Source organism: Astatotilapia calliptera, chromosome 20 (genome assembly GCF_900246225.1).
Source record: "Astatotilapia calliptera chromosome 20, fAstCal1.2, whole genome shotgun sequence".
NCBI lineage: Eukaryota > Metazoa > Chordata > Actinopteri > Cichliformes > Cichlidae > Astatotilapia > Astatotilapia calliptera.
Genome location: NC_039321.1, coordinates 6,514,881 through 6,537,482, shown reverse-complemented (window position 1 = coordinate 6,537,482; position 22,602 = coordinate 6,514,881). Strand labels below are relative to the sequence as shown.

The 22,602-nt window shown below is 40.7% G+C and overlaps 1 protein-coding gene across 5 annotated transcripts in view; it reads left to right on the top strand.

Moving 5' to 3' along the window:
• plekhg5b (pleckstrin homology domain containing, family G (with RhoGef domain) member 5b) overlaps positions 1 to 15,526 on the top strand; it is a 72,018-nt gene extending 56,492 nt beyond the window's left edge. For 3 of the 5 annotated variants that reach the window (XM_026154207.1, XM_026154209.1, XM_026154210.1), the window contains 13 exons: positions 7,303 to 7,494; positions 8,727 to 8,897; positions 9,995 to 10,090; positions 10,347 to 10,547; positions 10,998 to 11,108; positions 11,225 to 11,374; positions 11,503 to 11,640; positions 11,728 to 11,847; positions 12,023 to 12,155; positions 12,320 to 12,435; positions 12,607 to 12,761; positions 12,945 to 13,994; positions 14,222 to 15,526. In XM_026154207.1, the coding sequence (XP_026009992.1) occupies positions 7,303 to 7,494; positions 8,727 to 8,897; positions 9,995 to 10,090; positions 10,347 to 10,547; positions 10,998 to 11,108; positions 11,225 to 11,374; positions 11,503 to 11,640; positions 11,728 to 11,847; positions 12,023 to 12,155; positions 12,320 to 12,435; positions 12,607 to 12,761; positions 12,945 to 13,994; positions 14,222 to 14,231 (2,643 nt within the window). In that variant the 3' untranslated portion in view covers positions 14,232 to 15,526. Of the gene's footprint in view, positions 1 to 4,685; positions 5,551 to 7,302; positions 7,495 to 8,726; positions 8,898 to 9,994; positions 10,091 to 10,346; positions 10,548 to 10,997; positions 11,109 to 11,224; positions 11,375 to 11,502; positions 11,641 to 11,727; positions 11,848 to 12,022; positions 12,156 to 12,319; positions 12,436 to 12,606; positions 12,762 to 12,944; positions 13,999 to 14,221 lie in introns of those variants that run through there. The other 2 variants (XM_026154213.1, XM_026154208.1) reach the window with 2 other exon arrangements.
• Positions 15,527 to 22,602: the final 7,076 nt, after the last annotated feature.

The following is a 22,602-nucleotide window of genomic DNA, read 5'->3' as shown; positions in this document are numbered from 1 at the left end:
GTTTTTAGTCATCAGAGGCTTTGAGTTTCGAGAAAGCAGCTCTCTTATTCACAAGGGCTCGCCCCAGAGAGTTGTTTAACTTGTCAGATTCTTGGTTTGTAGGGATTTGCGTCTCCTCCTGGGATCAAACCAGGGGCTTGTTAGGCGAATGTGTAAACCACTACACTGCCTCATGTTGCGTTTGCTGACTTTAGATATTGTGACAGTTTTATATTGAGTGTGTGGAGACTATTACCTTGATCTGATCTGTTAATTTCAAACAGGATATTTTTTATTTAATAGGGCTGGTGACCCTCACGTTTCATATCCACTCTTGAAGATTGCTTGTAGCCTCTCGAGTGTAACGATTTGTTGCTTTATTATCTGATAGAAGGAAATAAAGAAAGGAAATCTTGTGTCGTAGGTTTGGCTCACTTACAGTTAGTAGTTACAGTAATTCCAAAAGGAACAGAAACTCCCAGCTTTGTCTTAAGGTTGTAAGAGTAACAGTCTGGTATTCGCCATGCCGCCACAGTTGATAATGTTGTTTCATAACAGACGGGTTGCTGGGAAAATACTCTGGAATTGCTGTAGCTAACAAAAGGCCAAAAAAAGCCTTCAGGACTTGAGAAACTTGATAATGTAGACAGACTAATTGTCAGCTGATGACACAGAGTTGGGAGTAATGTTATGTCTCCTTTTATTTTTACGCATTTTAGTCACCTTTAGAGTGTTTTTTGTTACTGTATTCGTGTTGCAGGAATCGACTCATACAGTGCCCTCAGTGTGCTTTCGTTTGTTTTGAAATGCAAGAGAAACTGACAGGAGCAATTGTCTTTATTTCCTTTTAAATCAGGTCATACAGTGTGTTTCAGTCCCCGTGTTACACAGCTGTGGATGTTAATGTGGTGCTCTTGTGTTTCAGACTATCACATCAAGGACTCGTCTTTCACTGTCTGACCTGTATGATAGTTTGCAAACTGGGCAGCTTTGATCTAACAAAGAAATCATTCTGAATGACAATGCTTCAGTCAGCAGCTTTCACGCAGGGTCATTACTGCTGGATTGATCTTAAGAACTGAACAGAAACATGAGCGCTTTGTTTGAAAAAATAGGGTGAGAAGTGCCTCTGATTGACCTGATAAGTATGAATGTTAGACTTTGATCTCTTGCGTGCACACGGTGCCATTTCATTCGTGACATCAGCTCTAGCTAATAGATCACTAATCACTATATATCCTTTATATCTTATTAAAAAACAGACATCTTACTGTAGATTTGAGTTGTAATTCCTCTCTGGATAATGAATTATTTGATTAATTCTAGTAAAATTATTTTTCCTGGCAGATCAGCCAAATATATTAAAATTTAAGTTCCTTTAATCTGAGGATTTTTCAATGGCTTTGCCTTTTGACCTATTAGTGCGCAATAAGGACGCTGATATTTTGTTAAGTGAATAATCAAGGAAGCGATTGATAGATTCACTGATAAAAAAAATAATCGTTAGTCATTCTCCAGTGGAAATTGGCTATTTTAGCTATCAGTACGTTTCAGACTAATCGTTAGCATTTGTGGCTTCTTAAGATTATTTGTAAAAAGTCCCAGTAATGGTGTATCTGGACCTATTAGATCTATTAGCTGCTGAAACTAGCTCATTTTTCTGTGTGAATACTTTAGATGATTCATGTCTTTTGTAGAATTACAGTAATTATGTTAGCTGTTAAGAGTCCATTATGAATTCCCCATATAGTGTGGGAGGTGCCAAAACCTGAGAAGGGTGAGGAGGCGTGTTCGTGTGCTGGAAAGACAAAGGACTTCCCCTAATGCCTGGAGGAGGAGATTTCTGCAGAGCAGACACACACACACACACACACCTTTATGATTGGGATTGTGTGACCTTTGGTCTTCAGTACACAGTACCTGAAGGCTTAGGCAGACAGAGTGAGACTTATGCAAGAGAAGAAAGTGTGATGCTTCTCTCCGCTTGCACTGTTGTCAGGACTGTGCTTTCCTGGAAATGAATTCCTAAATTTACTGGAAGTGCCTCTGCTTTTCTGATTACTCTGGACCCTTTTTTCCCCCAAATCGGGGGTCTTATTTATTTTATTTAATTTTTTTTCCTGTGGAAAATGGTTCGTTTTGTCCGTCTTACATCCTGGCGCAGCTGGGACCTACTGAATGTGGACACGGAGATTCCTGAACCACCGACACCAACATTAACTGAGAGTCAGGTGAGAGGCCTGTTGATTGGTCAAAGTGCAGTGGAAGATATGAGTATTTTTACTGCTTTTCTTTGTCTAAAAAAATTATGTTTTTGTTTTTTAGCTGCAGTGAACAAATAATCGAGTCATTTTTTTAATCAAATGATTGCTTTTTTTAAAAATGGCAAATATTTGCCACATGTGTGTTGACTAACGTGGAGTTTCTCTCAGCTTTAATTTCCTGGTTAAGCACACGTTATGTGTGTTTTACTGCTTAAGCTGGTGTGTATTCAAGCTTTGAGGAAGGTCAGTGTGCACACTTTTTCCCATCGTTAATCAACTTTCCTGATCAAGGGAAGTTGTTATCAGTTGCATAAAGGTAGTTGCAGGGGCACAGTGAGTAATGGGGGGGGGCACTACTTTTCTCTTTGTCACCACTTACTTCAATACAATCCCTTCCCATTTTATGATTGTTCTTCTTTACAGGCCAAGGTTGATGCTACAAACTACAGTGATAAGATAAGGCTGTGTGGGCAAGCTCGGTGCTTGATATCATTAACCTGACTGGCCCCAACTAGATCTGCTGAACAAGTCTGTTCCCAAATGGTGTTGCTTTATAACAGAGACCGCTCAGGTCAGGTTTACACAGTAGGCCCAAGGAAAAGCTTGTAAACATAATTAGTTGGGCAGAAATGAGTTGAGCGGCTTAATGTTTGCCACCAGATCCTCATTATGCCACCAAAACATAGGATCATAGAATATGTCTGTGTTGTCTGCAGAGATGGGCAGTAACGCGTTACTTGTAACGCGTTACTGTAATCTGATTACATTTTTCAAGTAACGAGTAAAGTAAGGGATTACTATTGCAAAATCGGTAATTAGATTACCGTTACTTTCCCGTAGGAACGCTGCGTTACTGCGTTACTAAAACCGTGATTTTTTTTTGCGAGAATGTCTCATGACAGTGACGTAAGCAAGTGCGACGTTGGTGACAGCAGCTGTGTGCAGATCAACAATGGATAATATAACGAGTGCGGGAGAGAGTATGAGCGTGCAGCGTTTAAAGTGTGGAAGTACTGACCTTACTTTGAGTTTGATTCCATAAAAAGTGACAAAAACATTAGCGTCCATCGTGCGTGGGAAGAAAACTTCTTTTTACAGCGAAAAAACCCCCTAAACTTCCGAGCAAGCACCGAGTAGCTACGACGTGATGGGAAACTCACAGAGACACTCGCGCGGATTCTTCAACTGACCGCAGCACACCTACACCAGGGTAACCCTCCGCCTACCCTGCTCCTGCTTTACAGGTGAAAATAGAGCAAAAGGACCGCTGAGTCTTTGACTTTATTTATTTTCTGCTGTGTTTTACTTGCATCTGTTTGAAAGAGTGAGTGTAAACACAAAAAATATTTTATTTTATGTGCTGGAATGTGTAGAAAATAGGTTTAAATATTAAACAAATTTATTCAAGTCAGAGAATGTTGCATATAATTAAATGTTTTGCTTGATGCATAAAGTTAAAAGATTAAAACTGATAAAACAAGTTAAAAAAAGAGACTTTTCCATTTGATTACATTTTGTATGATGGATTATGTAGAAAAAGTAGAATTGGGCTGAAAGATCTATCACTTTATCACCTCTTCAGGTTGTAAATCGTGTTTTTAAAAAGTAACTAAGTAACTAAGTAATTAAGTAATTAATTACTTTTGAAAATAAGTAATCAGTAAAGTAACGGGATTACTTTTTGGGGGGAGTAATCAGTAATTAGTTACTGATTACTTTTTTCAAGTAACTTGACCAACACTGGTTGTCTGGTACCAGGATGGTGCTATTGGATCCTTTGAGTCCTATTAGTAGCAGGTTATGGCTGGGGTCTGTAGAGTTTGGGAACCAAACCAGCACCAGGTTTTGCAGTATGGCAGGGTGTGTAGCTGTGCTTGTTGGGGAGTGTCATCAAACCATTGTGTGTGCCAGGATTCAAAGTAATCCAGAAAAAACATTGTGTTGCAGGCGTTGTAACAAGAAGACCTATGTTAGTTGGTTTTATTATTGTGACTCATCTATATTTGGTCTGACTGAAGAACTAATGGGCAGTGTAATTACTAAGATAAATATAATTTCTTTGACTGTAATGTTTAGAGTTGTTACCAACTGTTGTATAGTTCTTGTAGTCAAGATCTATTGTTATGCTAATTATAATAATCTGATTAGATTTATTCAGTATGCCAACGTGCCAATTACAACTTTTGTTTGATCTTCAGTCCAAAACCCAAATATCCTGAGATACTGACAAAAAAATAGCTAATGTAAACTCACACAACCCCAACAATCTCTGGACTTAATTCTCTCGTAATCTACTTTATCTAGAAAGTTCTGAGCCTTTTCTTTTTGAGAAGCTGTGCGCCCGCTCGAGCTTATCTGCTTGGCATAAGCAGCATTTTGAATGTGCTAAAACAAGCAAGTAAACAAAGGGGATTTCCCTTTTTGTCATTATTGGGGAATTTCTTTCCTTGTTTTGACTCCGTTGCCTGGCATTGTTTAAGGATCTCTAAAGCAAAACAGCGATTAAAGATGGCAAAGAATAATGGCTTTGCGTCCAAATAAGAGTAAAAAAAGAAGTATCCAAACTGCAATTTGCTTGCACTACAAGCAGGGCTAATCGGGGGGTGAATCCTTTGGGGGAGGGAAGAAAACCAAAGTGTGCCTGATTCACAAGCAGGGAGTTGATAGTTTATTTGTACTTCAGAGCAGCCTGTTGAGACTAAAGACCATTTGGCATCACCACAAGTACCAGGATGCTTGTTCAAACCAGGGAGCTCCCTGAAAGCTGCCGCAAAAGCTCCACCTCCTAATATTCAGATCAGCCTCCTCTGGTGCCTCCTCTTTCCTGCCCAACACAATGAGGCAGGATCCTCCTGGTTGCTATGACTTCTGGCCAGTGCGTGTGTGAAATGCAAGCAGGCTGGGCGCCTCAGTGAGTAGGTTCACCGCTGACTGTCGGAACAGCAGGGCAGGACACAGATACGTCCCGGCTCAAAGAGAAGCTGCGATCGGACTCTGCAGGACGCGGCGGGTAACCCGGATCCTGTCAGCTGGAATAGGCGTTTGCAGACTTATTGAAGTTCAAGTTCTGATGATGAAATAACGTGGGAGTGTTGTAGCTGTCATTCGACTTCTTTGACTGACTTTGCATCGGCTGAACTGAACAACGAGGACGACGTGGATGTGTGTTTCACAGTGGAAGTGGAAAGAGAGGAGGCGAGAGGTTGACAGAGAGCAGCAGCTGGCTCCAGAATGGGCTGCGATCCATGAATCCAATTGAAGGATTAGGATGGTTTTTGTTACTTTTGACATGCCGCTGGCTTCAATGGTGAGCACTGTTAATATGGTGGGAAACTGCTGATGGCATTTATCCCTTGGTGGTTATAATTACAACTTCCTGGCCTTGAGGCTGAAAGTGGTTTCCTCAAAAACAGGTTTTTAAACTGTTCACGGTGTTCATTTCTGATCCAAAGTTTCCTTCATGTATGCCATCTGATATGTAGAAATACTTTAGCTGCTTTTCTTTGCCATTATTACAGCCTCCTTTAAATGTATAAAACCCTGTTCTTTGATTGCCTCGTACAGCAAAGTCAGACAAATGAATCAGGTTTCAGTTTGACCAGTCGTGCGCTCTCAGTAGCACAGGGTTCAGATTTTCCCTGTTTGACCATGGGGACTCGGCACTTCCTACCACCTGTGTCCTTGAACAGTTGGACCAACAAAAAGTCCCTAAATGGCTCCATGCTCGTTTCCCTTTCAACTAAAGCGCCTCCAAATTTGTCCCTTTCCCCTCTTTCACTTTAGTTTTTGTTTTAAAGCCAAGATGTCACTCTGCAGTTAGGTCACTGCTCTCTTTGGTAATAACTCCTGAAAGATGAAAGGACTAAAAATTTAGATTTACTTACTCATTATGCAACCCTGTATAGGACACTTATGCACCTTCATTGTAGTTAAGTGGTACCATTAAGGCCCTCCTGAAATGAGTCTTCACAATGCAACATTTCAGCCAGAGTTTTTCATTTTTTAGCTTCAGTTTACATTCCATTGTGTAACATATACATGCTAGAAACGTTTATGGTGACAGGCAGTTATCATTACTTTATCTTGAAAACCGTTTACATTTTACAAGTAATCAAGGCTTTTTATCTAGTCTTCTTGTTCCTGCAGTTTCCCCTAAAGTAAAAGTCAAGTGCAGTCTTAGTTTGCTTTAATCTGTGGTACATTTTATAATTTGATAGTCCTCAAATTATATGTCAGTTATTTGTAATAGTAAACTTTAGGCTGTGATGAATTAAAACTGGCTGTTTACTATTTTGTGAAATTTCACGAGTCAGACAGTTTTGGACCAGAAGAATTGGAAAGTGCATCTGTGATATCCATCAGTGCAGCAGCTTGGTGTTTTTACCACATTGTGTTTGTGTAGGCTTGTTTGTGTTTCTGGGGGGGTGATGAGTAAAAGAATTTCACTGGAATGGACGGCGAGTTTCAGAAATGGTGTCAGTGTCCAGGAATGTGAGTTCCTTTTGCTGTGTTTGAAGTGTGGCAGGGGTGTCGATGTCCTGCCTCTTGCTGACTCCTGACCAGCAGATTCTTCAGCATTGACACTCCGACGACAAAAACAACTGCTTCCTCAGATACTGAGGTGGCCCCTGTTTGTTTGCTTTGCTGCTGCTCGTAAAGTGTACAGAGATTGCATGAGCGAGGGCGCACGCCAGGGCCTGCTGACAGGGTAACAATGGACAGGGAACAATGGCCAGACTCGGCCGTCTGTTCTTTTGGAACAACCTCCCGCCTGCTCCTTGTGATGCAGTGAACATACACAGCGAGGAAGTGGCAGTCCTTCCCTCTCCTGTTTGTGTCCAGGCATTTGGATAGTTTTAACGGTCCTGTTGATGTCATCCCTGGCTCAGAATTCCCCTTTCAGATTTCCTGTTTGTCCTATCATTTCGTCATTGTCTCTTTCGATGCGTCTGGCTGGAAACAGTTATAATTCCCCTCATTCACTCATTGGATCTTTTTTTTTCCCTCCTATTACGGTCTATCATGTAACTGATTTTTGTCTGTTCTCTCTGTCTCGCAGGGTCAGGCCCGACGGAGGAAGAACATAACAGAGTTTCTGGGTGAGGCGAATATCCCAACCCCAGATGCTCTGGGACAGATCGGTGGCTCTCTACCTGCTGTAGGGGCTGGGCCCGACAGCTGGAAGAACCGTGCTGCCAGCCGCTTCAGTGGCTTCTTCAGTTCCAACGCTGGAGCGGGGTCTTTTGGCAAGGTAATGCCGACAGGGTTGCGATCACATGATCACAGAAGCGAGTGCAATCTCGTTCCAAGTGAAAGTGCTGCACTTTCTTTTGGCTATAAAGGGCTGTAGGAGGCAGGCTTGTTGCCCAGACGATGTCTGAGATTAAGAAAACATTAAAAAAACAAACAGAACAGTAGCAAGCAGCAGTGGGAGGGGGTCAGAAGGCCATATCCCCCTTGAGCCCTGGTGAAGTCATTTCCTTTCAAAGTTCTCCTGACTTGTTGGCTCACATACTTTCCACCCAGCAGCTCTGGAAATGAGTAGGTAGAGGAAAAGCCTTCTGTTAGCACTCAGTTTTATCCACTCTTATCTTGATTTTTAAAACACTATCCTTTCTGGAAATTTCCTACTTTTAACTTTTTATCACATGGCTGATAAACAAGTTTATCATAAGGAATGGAAAATAGGGAAGGCGTAAACCTGGCTCTGTTTAAAAGGAACGCCGTCTGCCTTTCAGCTCTCGTTAAAGATCGCAAGGTTAACCTAAGCAAAGGCTTTCTCTTTCTGGATCAGAGGTTTTTGAAAATGATAATCAACTTTGATTCTAATGAAGGACAGGCACGCGCCCACACACAAACATGCCTTCCATTGTATTACATCCCCTGAGGTCACATCCTTAACAGTGGCAGATGTCAAATGGAGACAGTTTCTGTCAGTCACCTGTCATTGCTGGGCCCATCCCTTTTCAATTTATTTGGTCCCCTTAAATCCCCTCAGGGCCAGAGATCCTGCACCTGGGTCTGGACCTTTGGCATCCTCCATATTGTAGGGTTAAACAACATTGAGCTGCTTTCACACCAAACTTTAGCGAGAAGTCCTAACTTTGGATCTTTTTCCCCTCCATACATTTCTGACTTTTTGTTGACTGTTTTCAAGAAGCACAATCCTCCCGCTCCGTTTCTTTCCACTGTTTTGAAGCACTCACCCCACTCCCCGTCTCCTATTGTTAAGATGGTCTCAATGCACGGAGCTCATTTTCATAACTACATAAGGCCTGCCAGCTTGAACAAAGACCTGAATAGCGGCCTAGGCGCCAGCAAGGACGGGATTGTGTATGCTTATAATACACAGACCCCTCTCTACTTACAGTTTGAATGTAACAATAAACAGTCACACAAATGGACAGTTACTTTTGCGTCTCTTCATGTTTCTGTTCAAAATAGTCACATCTGTTTTTGAAATTGTTTTTTATCTGATCGCAGGAGGTGGATCGACTGGAGCAGCTCCAGAGCAAACTCCAGACCTACTCATTGTTTGGATTGCCAAAGGTGCCACGACAGCTCTCCTTCCACCAGGACTCCTGGGAGGAGGAGGAGGAGGAGATCGACCTATCCCTAGAGGACAGCTGGCAAACGCTACTGGACAACTCAGAGGTACAGTGCAGATAAGCAAACCACACAAACACACCCACTTTTGTCTTGTCGTGTATGCGCAGACATAATGGAAAAAAATCAGTTTCCTACTAGAATCAATGCAGATATTTGTAACTTCCAGTGGTGTAATGCTGAACCACGAATGGTTTGGCATTACAATTTCCTCATTCATGACATTACTTGCATGCATGCTGGTTTCTGGTGTGTGCACAATTCTTACTTCCTTATATCTATCTTTCTCATTCTTACACTCAACCTGATGCCTCTTTTCCTGAAATACTGGTTATAATGCACTTCGCTGTTATGTTACCACAAGGAACTGAATTTCTGTGCCGCACATCTCATGCCGTCGCCGAGTTGTTGCACATGGTAACGAGTTAACGAGTCCACGATCAATCAGCAGGGCTAGCGGTTATTGCTCAACACATACTGTCTTTCATACTGTAAATGTACTTCTGATGGTTAGTTACACCGAACACATTACTGTCTTGATTGCTGAAACACAATAATGTTGGTGATGTGAGTTACAGTAAAAAAATATGAGAACATCACAAGGAAACAACTGTTGTTTTTGTTGCGTTGGGTGACAGATTTCCTGTGGAACTTTTAAGACAATAAGCAACCGTCGCGACTGACGTATGGATACAATTTACATTATAGCATGAAATCATAAGGAAGTATGCAGAAATAATAAAGATGTGTTTAATTAAAGAGTAAAGCGGAAAAATGGTTTGTTAGGCTCACACCATGTTGTACCACTTATCCTTATTCTAAGCAATCAGTAACTTGATTTGTTTTGAAAGTGAACATTTAGTTAATTGTTCATTTATTAGTAACTAAAAGTTCTTGGAACTGTCCTTTAAGTCCTTTCATTTCTTACTTTTTTGTATATGTAAACAGTTTCTGAGGAAATATTGTTGGGGAGTTTTAGTATTTAGCTTAAATGTCTGATGTAATCGTTGTACTCCAAACTCTGACATGGGAATGAGGTGCGATTAAAATGTCTAATCTAAAGGAAGTTTACGCTAATATTGTAACAGTTGAGAGGAACGTATAAATATTGTGTATGTTTATGAATAAAATCTGTGTGTGCGCAGACACTGACAAGACGCCAGTTCCACCAGCAGGAAGCAATATGGGAGCTGCTGCACACAGAGGCTACCTACATAAAGAAACTCCGAGTCATCACTGATGTAAGTGCAAAGAATGCTTTTGTTGTCTGTTCACGCATATATAAATTGCATACTGTGTAAGATGAAGAGGGTTGTGTAGTGTAAAAGATAAGACATACAATGAAGCTCTTTTTCATTAGACATTGACAAAGTGTGGGGCCTATATCGCTGTCTAATAAACAAGGAGTTTAAGTTTAGACGTAACTGCAGTGCCTTACATCAGATTACTGTCGTAATATTCAGGGCTTACGCTCTTTTTATGTCTCCCTTCTTGCAGTTGTTCCTGTGTGGGCTGCTGAACCTGCAGGAGAGCGGCCTGCTGACGGAGGTGGAACCCGCCAAGTTGTTCAGCAATATTCAGGAGATCGTCCGCCTCCACACCTCCCTTTGGACCCAGGTCATGCTGCCTGCCCTGAAGAAGGCTAGGCAAGCCCGGGCTCTGCTCGACCCCACTGACCTTCACCATGGTTTCAGAACGGTTAGTTTCAGACTCCACAGATGCAACAAAAGAGAATCCAAACCCTGCATGCACCCCCAGACAACAAAAAAGAAAGACATCTAGTTAATTTAAATAGTATAGAAACTTTATCTTGGTTTAAAGCATTGAGTGCATCTTTCCAAAGTCAAAAAATCCAGGGTTTTATATTTAATAAATAATGTAATTACCATGTAACTACATGTTCAATATAAAAGTGTGACTGATTATGTAACTATGACTCATATAAAGGTTTAGGTGTTTTATCAATTCACCTGATTAGTTGGGTTAAAGGTACACTGCACTGGATGCCAGTAAACATAAAATCTTGCTGTTTCACAATTTTTAAGCATAAATAGGATAAGAAACGTGAATTAGCAGCTAGTACGTCTTTGTTTTCCTGATGACAGAAGTAAATATGACGCATGTCTTTGTTTCTGTGTGTGGGTTCAGTTTGGCACCATGTTCAAGCCCTACATCCGTTATTGCATGGAGGAGGAGGGTTGCATGGAGTACATGCGCACGCTTCTCAGGGACAATGAGCTCTTCAGGACCTACGTCACGGTAAGGTTTCTCTTACCATTACGATAATCCTAGATGCTCTCTGCCCAAAAACTCATCCTTGGCTTTTCTCCTCATTTCTGATGTCTGACTTCCTGCTTTTGTCTGACTCAATTCAGTGGGCAGAGACCAATAAGCAGTGTAACCGTCTGAAGCTGGCCGACATGTTGGCAAAGCCTCACCAGAGACTGACCAAATACCCGCTCCTACTGAAGATTCTTCTCAAGAAGACAGATGAACCAGCAACCCGTGACATTGTCAGCAGCATGGTAAGAACTTGGAAAGCATTTAGAAAGTGCTGTTTTTCTCATTTACACTAAAGTATATGCTTTGACTGCTTGTCACCCTGCCTGAGGTCTGAATGCAAATGTATGTTTGTCATTGTTTTCCAATTAAGGTTGCCACAGTAGAGGGCTTTATCAACAGCGTAGACTCCCAGATGCGACAGCGTCAAGAACAACAGAAGCTCGCCACCATCTCTGCCCGTATAGACTGCTATGAGGCTGTAGAGGGGAGCAGTGAAGAAGTGGAGAAGGTAAGAAACACTTTACAATACCCCAGTGCCCTAAAATTAGACTTCATGTCAAACTCTGCTTCATGCCTTTATCTTTTCCCCCCTCAGATCCTCAAGGAGTACAACCACTTTGACCTCATGGCTCCCATGAGAGATGTATCTCCGGAAGAGACTCGACAGCTGCATCTCGAGGGCGCGCTGAGGATGAAGGAGGGCAAAGACAGTAGGGTAAGACTGACTCGCATGACTGCTTGGAAACACACGATGAGCTCTTATCTTTATATTCAGATTACACGTGGATTCTCATGTTTCCTTTGCGGTTACGTAAAATCTCACAAAAACTGCAGATGTGTAAAACATTACAAGAGTTACCATAACTGAAATGAGTTTACTGTCCCCACAGATGGAGGTCTATTGTTTTCTGTTCACCGACCTGCTGCTAATTACTAAGCCGGTGAAAAGAGTGGAGAAAGTCAAAATTATCCGTCAGCCTCTCCTTATTCACAACGTCATCTGTAAGGAACTCAAAGACCCAGGTGAGTGCTCAAATACTGACTTTAACTCCTGAATAATATATATTTTTTGTTTTAATAAAGCAGAAAATCCAGGAAATTCTCACCTTTTGAGAAGCTATTTAATTATATAGGTGACTTTTCAATCCACAGAGTACTAAATTTTTCACGTTTTATGTCTCCTACAGGCTCTTTCATCCTCATCTACCTCAATGAATTCAAGAGTGCAGTGGCAGCATACACTTTCCAAGCCAACAGCGCCACCCAGGGGCGAAGTTGGATAGATGCAATCTGCAATGTCCAGGTAGGATAGCAATGTTTTATTATAGAAAAAATATCGGACAGCATCCAGATATGAGATTTTTATGTGTGGTTTTTTTTTTGTTTTTTTTATTTTTTTTTTAATTTTTACTTTAGAAGCACAAATTTTTACAGTCATTTACATATTTAATGTAAATGGTGCTTTTCAATTTAGAACCAGCTCCAAAGGCTTCGCACTGAGGAGTTCCTCCGCCAGCAGGACAGTCAGAAGAGATGTATGGGGGATGGAGAAGAGGAGGAGGAAGATGAGAGCAGCAACTCCACTACAAGTTCCCCTTTGCTGAGTCACAAGGATCAGCAAAACTCAAGGTACTGAAGTGTAAAGAATAAAATCTGCTGCACTTTTGTAACATGAATAGAACTCTACACAAATTGTTTTCTTAAAATCTCAAACTATTCCTTAAAGTGATCCATTATTGTCTCTGATGTTTTCCTTACACGCTTTCTGGTGAGCTTTTTAAGTCTAACGTTCAACCAAAACTCTCCTTTCAGTCAATCAGACGGTTCCACTGAGACCCTATCAGTGATGGATGTCGATGAGCCCAGCGAGCACTCAGAAATTCCTGCTTCCAACATAAACCTCCAGGAAAGCGCTAATAAAGACTTGGATAGCGCTGTGGGTTCCCTTTCTGACAGGTCTGTGGGTCAGAAGTCGTCAAGTCCACTCAGAGTCCACTCCGCCATCTACACTGAGCACAATCAGGGCACGGGACCAGACAGTGAGGACCTGGACCCCCAGTGCCGCTCTCTTTCCATGGACAGCGCCTACGGTACCCTCTCCCCTGAATCCCTCCTAAGAGAACTGCAGCCACAGCCTGGCCAAAGTGAAGGCGAGGAGACTGAGGAGGAAGAGGGAGACAGGGAGAGTCAGGAGCCAGAGCACGAAGAGACAGAATTAGAAGAAGTGGATGAAGAAGAGGAAGAAGAGGAGGACGCTTCATTAGGGTCTCAGGTGTCAGTTGTCCAGTCCTCTAAACCTCGTCGGCGGCCTCATGTACACCCCCGACTCCATTGCCTCCTGGGGTTGTCCTCTCTGGCTCTATCCCGCTCCGAAGACAACCTCCTGCAACACTTTCATGGTAGCCACCCCATCTCCCACACACACTCCCTCAGCTCTGAGACGCAGGACCAATCGCTGTGCGGAGACATGGACACGTCAAAGCTGTCGCACAGTAAGAGCATGTCCGAGCTGGACCAGAACTCGTCAGTGGAAAACAAGGAGTTATTTTCCACTGACCTCGACCAGTCTGACGATTGCTTGAGCATTAGCTTGCCCTCTGACAAACTCAGTGCCACCCTGAGGAGGGCGGAAGCCAGGCATGGCCACGGGGCGCCCGACGGACAATGCGAGGATAACGATTCTCAGAGCAACAGCTCAGATGGGGAAGTGACTCCTTCTGCCTGCTTAGATAAGAAAGCCAAGTCAGCAGCGGAGGCATCGCCCAAAAAGAGAAAATCTCCAGGCCAACACAAGAAGCTGACGCTGGCTCAGCTGTACAGGATACGCACCACTCTTGTCCTGAACTCCACACTGACAGCATCGTAAGTCATTACTTCTATTATATAAGAAATAATCTGATAGTTTGAGAAGAAACTTAGTCTCACAGAGCCAGGCTCCTTGTGCCCTTCTGTTTTCAGCTGCATATTTATTATACATACAGGAGTGTTTTTGATCTCAAAGAAGGAAGTGAGGAAATGCTCCTAAATTTTGTTTTAGGTACTTTTCCTGAAAGGTATGTGTGTATTAATGTTATCCTTTCTCCCCCCAGGGAGGTATAACAGCTCTTCCAAATGCTGACTGGTGGCATATGGACATTACAAGGAAGAATCCCTATTTTATGAGGATGGACTGAACACACAAATGCACTCGCTCTCTTCCTGCCCTCTCCCTTCCTGTTGCTTTTTGGACAATGACTGTCCCTTTTTTTTTTAACATCACAACAATAGCAATCCATTTGTGTTTTTGATTTTGCTGTTGCGTTGGTTTCCAAATTACTCAAATGGGAGGGAGGGGCAGAGAGATATTAACTGCTTGCACTTTGCAACGGAAGTAGCATTAATGGGGGCTGGAACCTTAAGTTGGACTTTGGGCGGAGTACGTAAGGAGCCCCTACAGACAGGAGGCATCCCGGCGGAGGCCTTAAGACCTCATTACTGCACTCCACACCAGAGAAAAGGTGGAGCTGAGTCCTGCACTTCTCCCTTCTTCTGAGGTGAAAAGAGGGAAAACTAAATCTTGAAAATCTTCTCTACACGTGGCTGAACAAGAAAACGGCGCCTAAGACGAGCTCTTGATACTTGTACTAGTCCTGGTTTGCTTCAGAAAAGTAAAAAAAAAAATTGCACAGTTATCTTTGTTAAGTAGAAAGGTCACTAATGAGTGAATTTACATTTACAGTCACAATGAATTTTTATTTGTACGTGTTTGCTGTAAAGACATCTGTGTGTGACTGTGAATGAATGTCTACATTTGACTTATGAGTCCAATCCTGACTGAACCAAAATTGCTCCCGTTCTATTACAAACACAAAGATGGAAGACTTGTAGAGCTGGTAGATTCCCAGCAAAAAAAATTATTAAATAAATAAAAAGTGCAAAAAGGCAAAGCAAGTCCAAAGCAGCCAATCGCATATCAGCTCATAAAGACTTGATTCTTCTTTATTTGATTGTAGGTTGAACTAGTGAGAAGATATTCCTAAAAAATAGACAGAACATGTGTGACTAAAGCTGTTTTGTGGAATTTTCTGCACTATATAAAGGCTTGGATGGCTTACAAGCACACACAGGAACTGATTTATAGGAAAAACAAAAGGAGTGCACACGTGATTGTGTTTCTTGCTAGAAAGAGGAGGCTAAATAAAAAGTTTGGGGTGGTGACTCTCATTTTAAATGAATGGTGTTCTCTGGGAGATTTAAGGGGAAGAAAAAAAACAGTAAACGTAACATTCACACTGATGTTTGGCTTTTCAGATCAGTAATTACGGACTTTACTCAAAATGTTGCCCAAACCAAATAAGTTAAGTGTTTAGTTTTTTGTGTGTTTATGTAATATTTATTATGACTCATTTGTTTTATATATAAGATATTGTTTATATTGTTTGCTTCTGTGTTTTGTGATTTCTTTTTTTTTTGGGTCAATTTAGTCTTAATATTTTTTTTTTCCTTGCCAGGCATTAATGTGCTATGAACCAAAATAATGTGTTTCCTTTTTCAGTAATGACTTTAAAGTGTCTTACAAAATAATAATTCAACACAGGCTCAAATACAGATACAATCCCTCTTTTTAATGGTTTAATCCAATGTAATGGAGTGATTTGAGGAGAGAGGCTGAATCTGAACGGCATGGCATTAAAACAACATGAACTGGTCAGACTGTTCCCGTCTCTTGTGTTCTTAACCGTGCACAGACAGCAGGTGGCGAAAGAACGTTGAGGGGCAAATTACACCAGACCGACCTGACCATGTGTGGCAGCAATTCATTAGATCAACTTATTTGATATAAGATCAGCAGAGCAGTGGCAGACGATGTATTGGCATATTTAGATTAAGTAAGAACTTAAATATATACAGTGCAGTGCGTGAATTACTTTTCTCTGAAGTTTGTGTAAGCGTTACCTTTTCACCTGTAACTTCAGCTTTGGTTTAGTACCATAAATATAATGGCAAAGCACAAATATTGAACTAGTTTTGAATGTAAAATGTTAACATTTATTGTAATTATAAGTATTAGCATGCAGTGTTGAAATGTGCTTTGAGCAAATAGACAAAGTAGAATTACAATGCTGCTTCAAACCACTTATATTCTACTTAGTTTGGGTTTAATTTGGATTCAAAGAGCATTTATATTTTCCAGTTAAGTTTCTGAGAACTCATTTGGATCACACAGTCAGTACAGCTGTCTGTCTGGGCCGACCGTCTGCTTCAAATTCCCAGAAAGTTCAGATGAGGTGAAATCCGACCCGTCTCAACAGTAAACGGTCCGACGAACATGTGGAGCATTAGACCAGAGCCTAATGGCCGAGAGTAACGTCCCGGCCAAGGTGTATTTACAGGTGATTATATCAGCTAATCGGTGGATTACAGCATGTTGAATCCACACAAGCCCCTAAGCTGCAGGAAAAAGACAGTGCGGCCCTGTGGGATTTTCTGTTTAATCTGGTCCCAGAATGCAGCGGCCCCTCCCATTCTCACATCTGGCCCATTGGGATTTACTGTTGTAATCCTTGATTTTAAAACAATTTTATTATGCTTTACTGCTGATGCGCTGAACTTTAATTAAATAAAATGCAGCTTTCTATTTTAGCTCTGAAGTAATTACACATCCCCGTTCTATTAGCCTCTGCTAAGTAAGTAAAGAGGTTGTGCCATGATGGCTGCAATCTGGCTAAAACCTATAGAGTATATGCAAGTACATTATGACACACTATAAAATATGAACAAGTTATAAGGTAAAAAAGGGATGCTGCAACACACCCGCGTTAGGCTTTTTTAACAACAACTGCTGAATAAAGATGCTATGAAGAAACATTTCTGTACCATCTCTTAAAGTACAGAACAGAAATGTGCATGAACACTAAACGGTGTAACTTTACTTACTTCTCCCTTTTTGCTTTTCTCTGCATGAAGTCTGGTGCAAATGTGCTGCGTACAGCTGGGGCAGCAGAGGGTTAACACCACTTGCTGTGGCAGATGTCAAAAACCATGCTGTAAAAAATGTCCGATTAACACAAAGGGGCACTTTGGCAAATCCTGATTATAGGAGCACTTTCATTTATTAAACTCTGCCAATCCTCTATACTCTTTCTGAGCGGGGATTAAAACCAGGTAGACACTATTGTCTATCTAAACAATCCCTCTTTAAGCTCTAGCCGTTTCCCAGTGGTCTGACCAGGCCTGGCTGGCTGGCTGCTTGCCTGCCTGTAATCTCAATAGGGGCTTATAGGTCACTACTACCACTACACATTTCCATTCATCAACATCATCCCCTCTAAAGGGACTAGGTGATTGGATTTAGGACATGTTTTACAGGGTCAGAAAAAAAGAGAACAGCAAACTGAAGCGTGTTTACAAGCGCTGTGCTGTGAAAAGGCCAGTGGACGAGTGGCAGCCATATGGAATGGATAACCCTGGGAACATCTGCCCTCGATCACAACCAACGCCACTAGACTGATGCTGGTGACCTTCAGATGGTGCAAAGGAACATCTGGTCCTTTTCTGCTCTCACGGAGCCCTGGAAACCGCATTAAGTAGACAAATAGCAACAAGCATGTCCATATGTTATCTGTAAAACTCCTTGCTATAAAACAGGGGCTGCATGAGGTCCACTCTGTGGAACAATGATCTAACAAACTAACTTTATAAATGCTTACAAATCACAATTAATTAAAGAATTCAACTATTGTTTAATAGTTTTTTAAAGAATTTATCCACCATAAAATACTTTCCTCCACTAGTTTGTCAACAGTGCGAGCACAACCAAGCTCATGAAGGGGAAACAATCGGTTGGGGGTGAGAGAAGGAAGACAGGACAAAAGCTGCACTGTGGAAGAGAGCCAGAGATTAATAATAACAAGATGCTATATAAACACACAAAAACAGAAAAGAGGTCAGTGAGGAAGAAACAGAGCATCATGGGAAGACCACAGCAGCCTAGGTGTATTGCGGTGTAACTACAGGAGGGTTCAGGGTCACCTGATCCAGCCCCAATTATGTGTTTTATTTAAAAGGAAAGTTTTAAACTTAAAAAAAAAATTTAAACAGAAAAGGCGACTCTCCAATCTAAACTGGAATCTGGTTCCACAGAAGAGAGGCCTGAAAGCTGAAGGGTCGACCTGCTATTGTACTTTCAAATATCCAAAGAGCCACAAGTGAACCAGCAGTCTCAGCGCAAAGTGCTCTCGTGAGATCTTGTAGCATGATTATTCAAGATCTTGTATGTGAGAAGGATTTTAAATTGGATTCATTCTGGATTTAACAGGGAGCCATTGAAGAGAGGCCAATATTGAAAAAATATGGTTTCTCTTTGTTATGTCAGGTTTCTCCTGACAGTGCTCTGGCTTACTCCCCTCTCTATGTGTCCCAGTGGCACATCATATTACACTGTAAAAAAAGAAATCTGTAGAAAAACTTCACGACTATTCTGTAAATGGTAAAATGGAAAATTCTGTAGATTTTACAGTATATTTTCACTACCTTTAATAACAAATGTCTGTTAATAGAAAAATGGAAAATTCTGTTTATATTACCATTTACAGACACTTCTTTTCACTGTAACTCATTTAAAATACTTCTTTATATCCTTAACCACACATTTCTATATAATTAAAACATGATTTACTTGAAAATTCTTGAATTTAAAATTAAATTAATCGGAGATAACAGTGCTGCTACATTACAGTTAAATATCCTTTTACTCTCATCACCTCAAAAACTATACTTAAATATAATGACACAATCCATCTCATCATAAAATGATCAAACAGCCAATATATGAACAAAGTAACTTGCAATCTTTAAAATCTTAGCATTTTTATCTTCCTTGAAATCAGTTTCAAATATGTTCATAAACATGCATTCAAGTGGCTCCAAAGTGTTTTCTTCAAACAGGATACCTGGCAAAGACTGACAGAAAATGTAACAATAATTAACAATATTTGCATATTTAACAATATCCTGAGTACATTTAAGCTATGATCACTGCCTTGTTCTTTGTTTTGTCTCAGCCAAACAGTTAAGTTGTGGTTTGCATCCTTGTTTGTCCAACCATGACAGAGTATACATATATAGTCAACTCACCTTTGATTACCAAATTGCATTTACTTCATCAGTGAATCCAAGTGAACATTTGAGCTAGATTAACACTGTAGGGTCCTTATCCTACCATATAAAGTGACTTCAACAAGATTTATTTACTGTTAAGTAATGTTATATGAATAAGATCTAAAGAAGGTATCCCTGAAATTTGGGTTTATTGGAGCAAAACAGATGGATGACCACAGCCCTCAGCACAAGGCTGGCAAGACTTTCTCCCATATAATAAATAAATAAAACACAGAATAAAACATTCAAATAAAAATAGATCAAGACAGATTACTATACCAAACTTAAAGATTTACTGGATCTGTTCTGTCTTCTCTTGCTTTTAAAGAAAATGAGGAGCAAAGTATAATTAGAAGTGTTTGTCCTGATGACAACTTTAAACTGTAAACAGCAGCTAAGTGAAGAGGAGAAGAAAAGTTTGACATATTTCACGACCATTAAATATTAGAGAAGCCTTTGAAAAAGAGGCCACAGTTACTTTTCAAGCAAAAACTTCTGCTTGTGCTCACAGACTCTACATTTCAAAATTTTCAACAAATAAGACGATAATAAGGCAAAACTAAGTGACACAAGAGGCTAGGGCAGAGCTTCCCAAAGTGTGGGGCCCGCCTGGGGGGGGGGGGGGGGGGGGGGGGGGGCATTTGTGTGTGCGTGCGTGTGTGTGTGTGCGCGAACATTTTTCTTGTAAAACAAAGGGGGGCCTAGCAAAAAAGGTTTGGGAACCACTGGGCTAGGGGAAGAGCAAGCATGAAGAGACATGCTGTGTGTGCACACACGTGTTCTCAGTGCCTCTCTCCATGTACCAGCATGACAAAGTCCACAATGCAGTCAGAATGTTCAGGCCATCAAGTTCCATCTGAGCTTTAAAGAAAACAAATTCAGCTTTTCCTTGAATTTAGAGTTGTTCAGTTCCTACAGGAACTTCAACATTAGGGGTTAACGTGTTGCTGTTTTGTAAAGAACTTATTAGAGTCCCAGAATGATTTCTTCCTGTCTATACCTTGAAGCATGAACCATGAAGTTTTCACTTTTCCCAGTTATCTATATCGCTGACTTTAGCTCATTAGCTAGCTAACAGTCACAGCTGTGTAAAACCCAGAGAGAAGGAGACAATGTTACTATAATATTTATGAATACTGGTCTTTATCCAGCGCTGGATAAAAGTTGCATGTTTGTATACATTATTATTCAGACATTATAAATACACTGTTTAATTCAGACTAGTTCAGCACATGCAACCACAAAGGGAAGGGTGACAGTTATTCAGGTGATGATCGTGATCATCATCCTCCACAAGGCCTGTAACCCACACAAGGTCACTGATAAAAAGGCTGGCTGTTGGCAGAATGCTGAATCAAAGCATTTCAATAGAAAGGAAAAATCTGATAGGAAAAGGTGCAGAAAGAATAGGGCTGACGGCAGCATTCTTTTGAAAAATTGTTTGAAGAACTTGGGAGAGCATTATTAAAAACATTACCTTTTTTTAAGTCATATTCTACTGTTCTCATAATTAAAACAAAAAACAAAAAAGTCTCGCTCCTTTTTTTCAATGCCTGGAGGTAATCTTTTTATACTAATGTCACCATGAACTTCTTTATGATAACCCACCTGACTCTGGACGTCCTGGAATTGTTGCAGGAGGTTAAATAATAAATGATCTATGAGGAATGAGTCAGTTAATAATTTTCTGCCACTATAAACGCTCAGTGTTAGATTACAGGAGAACACATGAGTTTATTTGAAAGACAAGCATAATAAAAAAAAAAAGCCATATAGTAAGTTTTGTTGTAACTGCTTGTTACAACAAAGCTATGCAGAGGATGCCCAGCAGAAGACCATACGAGCCACTGCAGTCAGCTAAGAATGCAAACTGAGGCTACATTTCACACAAGCTCATCAAAATGTACGTTTGGGGAAAAGAACATAGGAAAATGTTGCCTTATGTGATGATTTTACATTTATGCTGCGACAATGATCGGGTGGTGGTTGATCAGAAGTGGTTCAGACTGGTGCTGGTGGTGTGATGATGTGGAGGATATTTTCCTTGCACTTTGGGCTCCTTTCTATAAACTAGTTATTGGTTAATGCTACAGCCTACTGGAGTTTTGTTGCTAACCGTGTCCATCCCTTCATGACCAAACCGCACCCATCTTCCGCTGTCTGCTTCCAGTAGGATGAAGCATCATGTCATAAACCTCAGATCATCTCACACTGGTTTCTTGAACTTGACTGTAGCTTAAAAAGACTCCACAGTCAAGAGAACTCAGTCCATGTATATTCTACTGAAGTACTTCAGAACAACTTCAAGGTAATTTCATTTTACTTGAGTATATTTGCATATTGTTTAAAGTATTTAATCTCTCATTTCTGCTTTAAAATCTAAGGAATATGATCAACTTCAGCACTTTTACTCCAATGTTTGATTCACCCCACTGTTCATTAAAAGAGTCTAGGTTGAAAACAACATCTAGGGCTTGACCTTTTTTTTACGAGCTTTTATATGTCAGAAGCCCTAACTTATATTCAGGTGTCAACACCACATTTACCACAGAGGAGCTAAATAAAAACCAATCTGCTTTTAAAACTAACAGTTGTCATTGGTTAAAGTACCAAATCTGCATGATGGGTTGCATTTGGGTCAGAAGTAAATAGTGACTCCCATCCTCCCCCCCTCACACCACTGACAAAGATGGGACACCAGTCAGTTCAGGTATTAAACACAGAACACATTGTCAGATTAATTGTGTGATTGTGCTGTAAATATTAAATGTACCGGACTTACATTTTAATCCCTCTGTCCTCTAGTATTGCTTTGCTTTGAACGGGTTTCCATTCAATTTAGAAATGAGTGATTTGTATTTCATGTTTTAGGCTGCTGCCCTAAGAAGACAATATTGTAATTACAATAAGCTTCTTATACGCTGATACAATTATTGAGGTGAGGAGTTTATTCTGTTGCATGAAAGTGGGACCTTATGCTCTTTCAATTTAGAAAACAACACAAGTTTGATGAGGATAAAGAAATTTGATCCCAGAGCATATGCCACGTCTTTGGGGAATTATTTTATGCCAACAGAGAACAGCTGGCGATACATTTATCACCTTGCTACTGTCTGGGATTATGTGGTCAACATAGCAGTAGTGTAAGAAGTACACAAATCCTTCACGTGCGTAAAGTACTACAAATGCAAAATGCACAGTTTCAAGTAAAAGTCCTGCACTGGAGATAGTATGAGTATGGCCCTTTTGACTTATATCTTCATGCTTTTCATTATTAGATAGCAAATGAAGTATATTACTTCTTTTATTGTGAGATTATTAATGACGAAAC